Source organism: Eumetopias jubatus, unplaced genomic scaffold (genome assembly GCF_037043125.1).
Source record: "Eumetopias jubatus isolate StellerSeaLion01/CBP00866 unplaced genomic scaffold, mEumJub1_p1.0 scaffold_14, whole genome shotgun sequence".
Classification (NCBI taxonomy): Eukaryota; Metazoa; Chordata; class Mammalia; order Carnivora; family Otariidae; genus Eumetopias; species Eumetopias jubatus.
Window position 1 is genome coordinate 11,844,071 of NW_028274820.1, and position 11,426 is coordinate 11,855,496.

The 11,426-nt window shown below is 48.8% G+C and overlaps 1 protein-coding gene across 1 annotated transcript; it reads left to right on the forward strand.

The window, feature by feature from the left end:
- Positions 1 to 389: 389 nt before the first annotated feature.
- Positions 390 to 11,133, forward strand: INHBA (inhibin subunit beta A). Its single transcript, XM_028108943.1, has 2 exons — positions 390 to 821; positions 10,222 to 11,133. Exons 1-2 carry the CDS (start codon positions 434 to 436, stop codon positions 11,103 to 11,105), a joined length of 1,272 nt encoding a protein of 423 aa, XP_027964744.1. The 5' UTR covers positions 390 to 433; the 3' UTR covers positions 11,106 to 11,133.
- The last annotated feature ends 293 nt before the right edge of the window (positions 11,134 to 11,426 follow it).

An 11,426-nucleotide genomic window follows, 5' to 3' on the forward strand; every position in this document is an offset into this window, starting at 1 on the left:
CTCCTCCCTCCCTCCCTCCCTCCCTCCCTCTCTCTCCCTCTCCCCCTTCTCTCCTCTCTCTCCCTCTCTCCCTGTCTCTCTCCCTCCCATCCTCTCTCTGTCTCTGTCTGTCTCCCCCCCCACCCTGTCTCTCCCTCCCTCCCTCCCTCTCTCCCTCCCTCCCTCCCTCCTTCTCTCTTACTCGGAGACAGTCAGAACTCTCCTCCCTGACAACCACAAACCTACAGCACTGACTGCCTTCAGAGAGGGAACCTGCAAACAAAACTTCACAGAAAACTTTTTGTTCTTGTTCCAGAGAATTTGCTGAAGAGGAGAAGAAAAAAAAAAAAAAAGAAAAAAAAAGAAAGGAAAAAAAAAAAAAACCTGTGCGTGAGGGGGGAGGAAAAGCAGGGCCTTTTAAAAAAAGGCAATCACAACAACTTTTGCTGCCAGGATGCCCTTGCTTTGGCTGAGAGGATTTCTGTTGGCGAGTTGCTGGATTATAGTGAGGAGTTCCCCCACCCCAGGATCCGAGGGGCACGGCGCAGCCCCCGACTGCCCGTCCTGTGCGCTGGCCACCCTCCCAAAGGATGTACCCAACTCTCAGCCGGAGATGGTGGAGGCCGTCAAGAAGCACATTTTAAACATGCTGCACTTGAAGAAGAGACCCGAAGTCACCCAGCCGGTGCCCAAGGCGGCGCTTCTGAACGCTATCCGAAAGCTTCATGTGGGCAAAGTGGGGGAGAACGGGTACGTAGAGATAGAGGATGACATCGGCAGGAGGGCAGAAATGAATGAACTCATGGAGCAGACCTCGGAGATCATCACGTTCGCAGAAGCAGGTCTGTGCGGGGCATTTGGGGGTGGGGGCTGCGTGGCTCTGACCGTCCGGGGACGAACTTCTAGCCCCCAGCCGCGGGGCGCCGCCGGGGGCGGGAGGGGGTGGTGGTGGAGGTCATTCGGTATTGGGCACCGGTGGCGGCCGGAGGGGAGGCGGGGGGGGGGCGCGGGGGGGAGAGGACTTCACAGAAACGGAATTATAGGTTGAGCCCTGGCTGGAGATGGCTCGCTCACACTTGCCCAACTCAGCCGGTCACCCCGGAGGAAGCTCCAAGGGCCAATCTGGAGCTGGAAGCCGGGCTGTGAGAGGTTCCCTCGTCCTGCCTCTGAAACCAGATCCCCACAGCCCCGAGGAAAGCCAGGGCATTTTCGGGTGCTGGGGGAGCCCAGGAGGCTTCCGGAGCCCCCATCCAAAGTTTTTATGGGGGGGAGGCGTGGAGCGTGGGGTCGGGGTGGACCGGCACAGATGAAGTCATTGTCTTAAAACAAACCTTCCCTTTAAAAGTCCAGTCAGGGGCCACACCAGAGAAGCAGGGCATACTTATTAGTGACAGTCCTTTTTACCTTCAGAAACTCTGTCTTCTAAGAGCACAGGCATCACATTCTAGGCAGTAAAGAGGGACTTTGGGGGACAGTTGACATTGAACCAGCAGTCACTTTTGGAACACTGACTTTTGCTCTCTCAACAACAACAACAACAAAAAAAAAGAGTTTTGTTCTCTGCAAAGTTACTAAGAGCTCTCTGCCAAGGAATGCAACCTTGACAAAGTGCTCTCAAATACTACACTGAACTCTCACTCAATCCTTAAGAGGAAGAACTTTAATAGATTCTAATCATTGGCTCAGGACCACACTAACCTGTTGCTGAATAGAAAAATACCTGTCAGGAGTGTGGCCATAGACCTGGAGCCAGGTTATTTTTACAGTTATGGGACGCAGACCCTTCGCATGCTGCAAGCCCATGCACGCCCCGGCCCACAGATGTGTTAATGCCCTGTTACTTTCATGGTAATGCCAGCCTAAAGAATTGTATCCCTTGCCAGATCCATTTGAAAGGAATGCCATTGTTTTGTTTGGTGGAGCATATGGCCAGTAAAGTACGTGCAGGGACTCCCAGCATTTCTGTTTAAAAGTTTGCCGCAGCAGTATAAACAATTAAGGCAACACTCAGAATTTCCAATCCTGAAAACCTGTTGACTCAGATGTTCTGTTTTCAAGAAAACCATGCCAGACCTGGGCATCCTTTTGGGGGAGCAGATAGCCTGCTGGCTTCCCGGCTTCCCTGGTGAGAGAAGCCCTGATGTCCTACAAGCTTGCCGGCAGGACAGTCTCTCTCTCTCTCTCTCTCTCTCTCTCTCACCAGAAGCTTCTTTTCAAAGAAGGTCTTTCTTTCTCTAAGCTCTTTCTTGACGCAGCCCCCAAAGGACATGATCATTATGACTTTATCTTTTGAAGCTTCTTGAGGAAACAAAGTCATGTTGGCGGTTTCACCTTGCCACTCGTAGGAAAGAAAGTGCTTACTGACATTGAGTCCAGGGGAGGCCAATGGGTTCCAGTGGTCTAGAGGTCTGTCTGCTCCCTGTGCAAAGGGACCCTGTATTGGTTTTTATATACCAATTACCACACATGATGGCTTTAATTGCAGGTCCTACTCAATTGGCCTTACCCGCGTCAGAGGACTAAGTATACCTATGCCTGTGACCACTTTTAATATACACCTGATGTAAGCAACAGCCTCTCTTCCTGACCTAGCTGACTTGTCTAGCAAATCACGCTCTTGGCATTGAGAGGTTTTGCAGTGAAAGAATTTGACCTTTTACATTCTTTCTTACTTATGGCCTTCATCTTAGTGGCCGTCTTTTTCTCATTTATATGAAATCTTGTCTTTTTTTTTTTTTTTTTTTTTTTTACTTTTCTGTTAGGTGTTTAGTTTAAAAGAAATTGAGTGACTTTTTTAAAAGGTGATTCATTTGACTCACACGTTGACTCCAGTTTAAGGTTTGTAATGGAAAACTCCTCCTGGTTGAGTTTACAACTTGACTTTGGGTGAGCTGCTGGAGTCACAGAAAAGGTTTATGACACACTTACTTATTTTTCTCCTCTGAGAAGTTTCACACTTCAACTTCAAGTTGATTTACTGTGATTTCGCGGAATTAATGATTGCTATCTGGACAATCTACTCTCCAAGTGGAGTACCAGATGAGTATTTTGTAGCTGATTTTGCCAACCAGGAAAGGGCTTTATCCTCTGAATATACAAAAATGTCTTGTTGCTTTTGGAATAACTCAACCTTAATAATATTCAAACTATGTCAAATGTAAGAATTTGGAGAAGAGCGGAGGGTATTCATCTTTCTTTCCTTCCCAAACTATTTTGTACTGCATGGAATCCAGTGAGTCACTGTCACCGAGGCCCATACCACAGATGCATCCCCGTAGATGTATCTTTCAAACTTAAGATTCCCCAGTTGGGGGGATTCATGTTTAATTTTTGCCTCGACCCTTCTTGACGGTTAAATAAAACCCATGCTGTGGCCCAGGAGCTGAGGGACTACAAAAAGTTCAAGTGTCTAGAACTCTCGGAACTGAGTTTGTCCCATTTGGGCTCAGGTGGAAGGTGCCCCATCTTTGTAAAGCTGATACAAGTTGTTATTAACTAAGTGGTGAGGAATTGCACTCGGGCCCTCTGAAATTTCTCCCAACAAATAAAAATTATGCTTTTTAACGCATGTCACCCAAGATTGCTCACCAAGATTATAGCCGGACAGCTGGTACAGAATGCTACCTTAAGACCTTAAAGAAGGGATGGATGGGGAGGGTCAAGTCAGGTCTCTGTGTAATTGTCCGTGGAGCTACAATCAGTGGCCCTCTTGATGGTTCTATCTTATTTTATCTTGCTGTGATCCATGAGAATATCTGGTCAGTGTACAATAACAGCATATCACTGAGTCTCCATATGCAACCAGATGTATATGCTGATTATCGTCATCAACTTAGCAATCGATAGCACTTGTGGAAGAACAGATAGGGGCAGAAAGACAAATGAAGCTCCAGGAAATGGGAAATTGCTCACTAAAGCCCAGGTGTTGTTGAAAGTAACACATAAATCTCCCCCTCTTGGAGGATTCCGGTTACAGAAGAGTTGAATTAGACATATACACTTCACAAGCAGGGGTCTAAGAAGGCTTGCTTGGATGACTGTTTTCCCCCCAGCCCAAGAAAGCCATCTCAAGGTGGAGGTGACTCCCACCGATTCCATACCAGCCCAAGGAACTTTCCTGAGAATTACTCCTCACGGAAGGGTGCTTTTAGGGGTTACACACTTTCTTCTCTGAATAATGCGAAGCAGTCGGCCACAAGAGGGCGCATTCCAAAGACTTTTGCTCCTTAGCAGTTAATCTAGGGAAAGGCATTTTCAGCTCCTGGAAGCCCCATTCTGTAGCGCCCAAATCTTGGTGCTTATCAGTTGCCCCCTGCTTCCTCTCATCCTCCAGAAAAAGTTAGGATTTTATGGGATGGGAGAAACATGACTACCTGTGACACAATAAATGTGACAGAGGAAAGGAAATGGGGATTCTAGTGATACATGTGAACATTCCGGAGCTCTATGGAAGACAGAGGAATGATAAATTTCAGAAGCAAACAAAGCAGAGCGTGGAGAAATGTGACCATGAATCATCAGCAGCACTGATCTGCTCACACATCTCTCCCTAAGACGGCTGGCTGCCTGGATTTTACCAAAACGCCTTCCATCTCCCCTCATTTCGTTGCCTGGTTTGCCTGTCTTATCAATGCTTTTCACCAGCGACAAATGACAAGTGACTTCCAACAGGGAGGAAAGGGCCGTTTGCTGGCCACCTTGTGAGAAATTGGGTACAGCTTCGGAGCATGCGTTTGTTTCCGAGCTGAGTGTGGAGCCAAATGGGGGAGGAGAGACAAGAAGCGAGATGCCTAGTGGTTTGGGCCTGTGACGTAGGTGGGTCAGAGTTGGGGTGGGGGAGCCCTCAGAGGGCAGAAAGTCCACTTTCGTATTTGGGGAACTGGGAGTCATACCTTCCCAGGCACTTTTAGGGAAAACACGTATTTGTCTTGGCCCCTCTTCGGCTACAGTATACTCGAGCGTGAGCTGTAGATCAGAATTCCTCATACTCCACTGGTTCCTAGATCCAAAATCAAAAGTGCAAAAGTTCTCAGGAACTTTGGAAGAAGTCTCTGAAATTTCTGTGGGTTGAATCTTAAGAATTTTTTCTACTTCTTTTCGGAACCTAAATCCTTGATCTCTCTCTCTCTCTCTCTCTCTCTCTCTCTCTCTCTCTCTCTCTCGATTTCACCATCATTGAAACGGAAGACACCCGAATGTGGCCGAGCATTTACAATTCAATAGCAGAGCCTAAGAAAAAAAATATGAAGGCTAACAAAATCAATCCAGATAATTTATGACCAGACTTGTAGTTCTGCCTGCTACAGGCAAAACCTTGGACTGTAGGTGAAGGGAAGCATAACCTCTAAGATCTCACCTGATGCCTTCTGCAGAAACCCCTGGAAACAGTCCAAATGCAAAGTTAGTGCTTCAGAGAACACACATGCGTACCTGGTCACCCCGTATGCTCCTACCAGTGACTGCACCTAATCTAGGCACTGTGAAATCTGGGTGCAGAATGGAAAATTCAAGTAACAGCCACATTTTACCACAAGGCTTTTCCCCTATGGCGAGTTAAAATCCTCTATAAACAACAAGATTTTCCACATTCACATTAGAGACATAATTATTACCCATATGTACAAGCGCAGCATGCTTTAGGCAGGACCCTGGTGAGGAAAACAAAACGGAACACAAACGAAACACTGCGTGTGTGTGTGTGTGTGTGTGTGTGTGTGTGTGTGTGCGCGCGCGCGCGCGCGTGCGTGCGCGTGTTGCTTATTTCTCTGGAAATGTTCATACGCCCACAGATCTGAGGTGCAGGGCTTGAAGGAGAGAATTTTGAGTCCTGGTGTGGGGGATGGGAACAGCAAGGGGCTTGGTTGCTTAACCCTTGGCAGGCCTGCTTTCATGATTGAGTTATTAAAAACATTTGAAAATCTCTGAAAGCAAAGGAAAAAGGTGCTTTGGAGTATTCTTCCTTCCAGCTTCCGGCCTTCCCTCTGTCCAAGCTCCCCCTACCCAGCAATGTTTCAAAGGTCTTCCCTGTAAGGTGCCATTTTTATCCCTCCTACTCATTTTTATGCATCTTTCTCCTTCCCCTTGATTTTGTGTCCACCGGACTCATAGAGGTTTAAGTGATGAAATATTATCACCCACATGGGTTTGCGTGGGACTTTCTTAGTGAATTACTCAGGCAGAGCAGGCTGTGATACAAGCCTTGCTCACGAGCCTCGGGAGGGAAAAAAATAGCACAGAGGATGAAAAGAATATTATCAGAGAGTAGGTAATGAAAGGTTAGCAAAGCCAGCAGCTATATCTAGGTAGATAGGTAATAATGCAGGAACCCAGTGCGCACCTGTATAAAGTAATACTGTACCTGCTCACAAAGCATTGTGGGAAGGCTTCCATTTCAGGATTTGATGCAGGAGCTAGTTAAGTCAAACCTGAAACTGATTAGTAATTGATCCTAAACACCTCAGCCTCAGGCAACCTCCTTCCATTTTTCAAATTGTTATGCTCAGAGATTTGAAGGCTGGAGCATCCTCACAGCATCGCTGTGGTATAACAATCTCTCTTAGGTAAAATACAGATAAAGGGAATAGAATCAAGTGACTGGTTCTATTTTTCATACCTAAGAAATTTGAGGGTTGTAATATCTTTCTGAAACCTACAGCCCTGATAAATATTAATCATCTCAGCTTCTAGCTGTCTCATTCTCTCCACCCCCTTCTGCAATGAAAGCTAAATGTAAAAGGAAAAAAAAATATTGCACTGCTTAATAAGTCAAATACAATAGAACTTTTAAAATGTACCTGCATATAAGGTAGACATTAGGAAGACTTGCATCTCTCTCTTCCCCCTGGTCTCCTGAGCTTTATGGCAACAGCATTTTCATGAAATTGGATCTGTTTTATTTTTTTCCCTGATAAAATATCATGCAATATACAAATAGCAGTTCCAGAAATGGACACCAGGAGAAGGAGGCGACAGCATGTCAATTAGCAGGGGGAAAATCCAAATGTCAGAAATATGGGGGAGAGATACAGCACGCAGGCAATGGAGGCGAATACAGGGACCAGAGTCTTTCAAGCTCAGATAATTAAACCGATGCATAAGTCAGCGTTGTGCCTTCTCCACAATACGCAGGCGATGCCATACAGTTAATTATCAGCCAGGACCAGGTTGAAAGTCATTTTATGATGCCTCTCTGATCCTAATATAACAGCACCTGACAGACTGAGCCCCCTCTAATGAGTACTCTCTTTGTACGATCCTCTCTCAGGAACACTAAATCATTTGCTTCCAAGTACAGCTGCCTGTGAAGAAGGGTGGGGCTTTATCATGCCTTAGAAACCTGCTCTTGTGGAATGAGAGGCTGTCCTGTAGGCTGTTGCTGGAAGCAAGGGACCTCAGCCCCACCTGGCCCTACAAAAGCAATTTACATGTGCTGTCCCTCACTCCTTGTGTCAAGTCGGCCAGTTAGCCCACCCTGACTCCCGCCCCCACTCCCAGCATCTGTAGACTGCTCTGGACTCTCTTCACGGAAAGTCCGAAGTGGGCTGGTCTGCACTGCCATCCGGACCCTCTCTTTACCGAAGGACCGTCTGCCTTCACCCCGGCCCCTCCTGCCAAGCCTGGGTAAAAGCCCAGAGGAGCCTGTGGGAATGAGTTACCTGAAACCCAGAGAGCTTTCCCATCCTGAGGACGAGTCAGATTCTCCAGTTTCACACTCTTTCCTAGAAAAACAAAACACAACCTTGTGCCCTCTGGCTTCTCTAATTTAGCAGCTACTATCTCTCTGTCTTTACAGTGGCACCCTGCACAGTTTAAGGTTTCAGAAGCTGGCCTGCGTAGAGGCAGAAGGGAGAACAGCAGGTAGCTTGTTACTGTTCTCTGCGGGGCAGGGTAGGAGGTGCCTGCACACTCCTGGGGTAGGGGGGGCTTGGGTAGCTTCCGGAAAGACCCTACCACTTCAAATCTGCTGCAGAGTGCGTCTTTTTAAATTTAAATCATTAAGCTCTCCTTTCTGGAATCTTCTCTTTGGCTTCCCACCTCCCCCCACCCCACCCCCCCGCCCCGACAAAAACCAGCAACAGAAAACCCACCAGGTTTTAGCAAAGGGGAATACAAAGGCATTCATGTTTTGAAAAGAAATCATGCTCCCTAAAAAAAGACAGTCTCCCCTTCTTCTAACTGCTCTCTACTCTGGTGATCTAATTCTAAACCTAGCTTTATCATTCATTTTAACTCCTGTCTGAGACCCAAGGCTGGAGGAAAAGGACCCCACCCCACCCCACCCCCCCCCCACCACCACCACCGAGCCCAGCCCAGCCCAGCGTGCTAGCAACTTTACACCAAGATGCCAGAGAATCTTTTGTATACATATGTAGCCTTTCCTAGCCCTGGCCTCAGTGAATTTACCACTATCAGAATCACAGTGTGCAGAGTGTGTTAAATTAAGAACAGAATCTACAGTGTGCAATGCACAGAAAAGCCTGCCTTCTGCTGCAGAGAACTTGAAACTGTGCCGAAAATTTATAGTACCGTAAACATCTCAGGGCTGAGAGTGATAAGTATGGCTGGATTTCCGTTTGCTATAGAAATCCAGGCAGGGAGACCCTCCTAGGGAGTTGCGAGTTCTAAGATGACCTTCCCTAACATTGTTCTCAGATTTGTGTACGGAATGTGCGCACACTGGACAGTGGTAAGCGGGTACATGCACGCAGGAGGCGATTGGGCAAAGAGCACATGTTTCATAGACCACCGAGTGGTGCAAGTGCAACCGAGGGACGATGTTTCCTCAATCAGAGAATTCCAGTCCGGACACCTGCTCCTTACAGTAATCGTTGCCGCATGTATAGACATACAGGTGCTTATGGAAAAAGAGAAGGGGACGGTTTAAGTTAGGCAAGAACTGAATGGTCTCTGAATCCAACTGTCGCCAGTGTGGGGATTTCCTTTCCGTTAGTAGCAGTTGCTGTAATCGGGGCTCATTAAGCTGCATTCAGAAGGGAAGGAGCAAAAACGGGGGACGCAGCAGTGGGAAGTGGATCGCTTAATGTAACTTGACTGGATGCTAAAGATGTGATTGCCTCGTTCCTGGTAAACACTGGGCCATGACAGTGAATGAGATAGATAGGATCTCAGACTGTCTAGTTGTCTCAGACTGGGGGCGTCCAAAATCAGACTGACGGGGGTGGGGGGGGCAAGGGGGTCAGGAACTGAACCCTTATCAAGGGCAGCCACTGAGGGTGATGTGTTGGGAGCAGGAAGAATCTAGGCAGGGGTCACCGCCTGGAGGTGAGAGAGTGTATGGGATGCACCTGACCTCGAACAAACACCCTGTGGCTCCACCACAGAGGACGGGGCACTGGGAGAGCGCTGGAGTTGAAGGCGAAGCTGTGGAGGATGGGTCGTTTCTGTTTTATACTTGCTTAGTGGAGCAATGATTGGAGAGGGGCCTGGCTCCATGCTGGAGAGCCAAATGCAAGAAAAAGCTGTTGCAGCGACCCAGGAAAGAACGGATGGAGGGGTGGGGAAGGTCGTGGCCAGGGAGGAGGAGGCTAGCTCGGTGGGCACTGGCCCCAGTACTTACGTGGGGGAGGGGGGTTTCTGTGTATTTCTGTGGGAATAGCACCACTTTCACAACTTGCTAGAGCTCACAGTGGGTTTTCATCCGGGTTAGGCCAAGCCTACAGTTGAGTGGGTCCAATGTCATTATGCCATTCCCATTTTATAGAAGATGAAACTGAGGTTAAGCAGTGAATAGACGCAGACTGCCCCCCCCCAACCCCCGCCGCCCCAGGCTCCCGGACACTGACTGAGATCTAGGCTCTCTTCTTTTTAGAGCCAGGAGTTGACAGATTTTCTCCGGAAAGGGCCGGAGAGCAAACATTTTAAGCTTTGTGGGCCTGTCTCCGTCGTGGCTATCCAACTCCACGATCTAATGCAAAAGCAGCCGTAGACGACCTAGAAAGAAATGAGCATAACTGTGGTCCCATAAAACTTCATTTATGGGCACTGAAGTGTAAATTTCCTATAATTTTCACATGTCACAAAAATACTCTTTTTCCGCGACCATTTAAAAATGTCCACACGGCCCTGCCCGCCCGCGGGCCGTAACTCGCTGACCCCTGCCGCAGCTGGCCCGCGGCAGAGGCGCCGCGCGTGCCTGAAACGAGTGGGTGGTGACCCCCAGCACAACTAACGAGTGTCCCTGCTCTCTCTCTCTCTCTCTCTCGCGCTGTGTTTCGTCTGCAGGCACCGCCAGGAAAACGCTGCACTTTGAGATTTCCAAAGAAGGCAGTGACCTGTCGGTGGTGGAGCGGGCCGAAGTCTGGCTCTTCCTCAAAGTCCCCAAGGCCAATAGGACCAGGACCAAAGTCACCATCCAGCTCTTGCAGAAGCAGCCCCAGGGCAGCGGAGACGCAGGGGAGGAGGCCGAGGAGAGGGGCTTCACGAAGGAAAGGAACGAAGTGTTGATATCGGAAAAGGTGGTGGATGCGAGCAAGAGCACCTGGCACATCTTCCCGGTGTCCAGCAGCATCCAGCGGTTGCTGGACCAGGGCAAGAGCTCCCTGGACGTTCGGATTGCCTGTGAGCAGTGCCACGAGACCGGCGCCAGCCTGGTGCTCCTGGGCAAGAAGAAGAAGAAGGAGGAGGAAGGGGAAGGGAAGAAGACCGGAGGAGACGGAGGGGCAGGGGGGGAGGAGGACAAGGAGCAGTCCCACAGACCTTTCCTCATGCTGCAGGCCCGCCAGTCCGAAGACCACCCTCATCGGCGACGGCGGCGGGGCTTGGAGTGCGACGGCAAGGTCAACATCTGCTGTAAGAAACAGTTCTTCGTCAGTTTCAAGGACATCGGCTGGAACGACTGGATCATCGCTCCCTCCGGCTATCACGCCAACTACTGCGAGGGTGAGTGCCCGAGCCACATAGCAGGCACGTCGGGGTCCTCGCTCTCCTTCCACTCGACGGTCATCAACCACTACCGCATGCGGGGGCACAGCCCCTTCGCCAACCTCAAGTCGTGCTGTGTGCCCACCAAGCTGAGACCAATGTCCATGCTGTACTATGATGATGGGCAGAACATCATCAAGAAGGACATTCAGAACATGATAGTGGAGGAGTGTGGGTGCTCATAGAGCGCCCCGCCCAGGGGGGACGGGAGCCAGAGTTGTCCAGAGAAGACAGTGGCAAAATGAAGAAATGTTTAAGGTTTCTGAGTTAAACAAGCAGAAAAAAAAAAAAAAAATAGAAATTAAAAAAAATAAACTAAAAACAAAACCTGAAACAGATGAAGGAAGATGTGGAAAAATTCCTTAGCCAGGGCTCAGAGATGAAGCAGTGAACAAGATGGGAATTGGGAGGGAGAGGGAGAACAGCACCCCCTTCATTTCTTCTGATATCAAGGTGATGACATCAGTTGCTTACACGGGAGTATTGTCCCCTCCTTTTCAGTCCCC

What these genes read in the sequence shown, in the direction of transcription:
- INHBA (XM_028108943.1), top strand. Translation starts at nt 434, where the DNA reads ATGCCCTTGCTTTGGCTGAGAGGATTTCTGTTGGCGAGTTGCTGGATT. An exon ending in CATCACGTTCGCAGAAGCAG is followed by an intron (nt 822 to 10,221) that starts GTCTGTGCGGGG and finishes TTTCGTCTGCAG; the next exon opens with GCACCGCCAGGAAAACGCTG.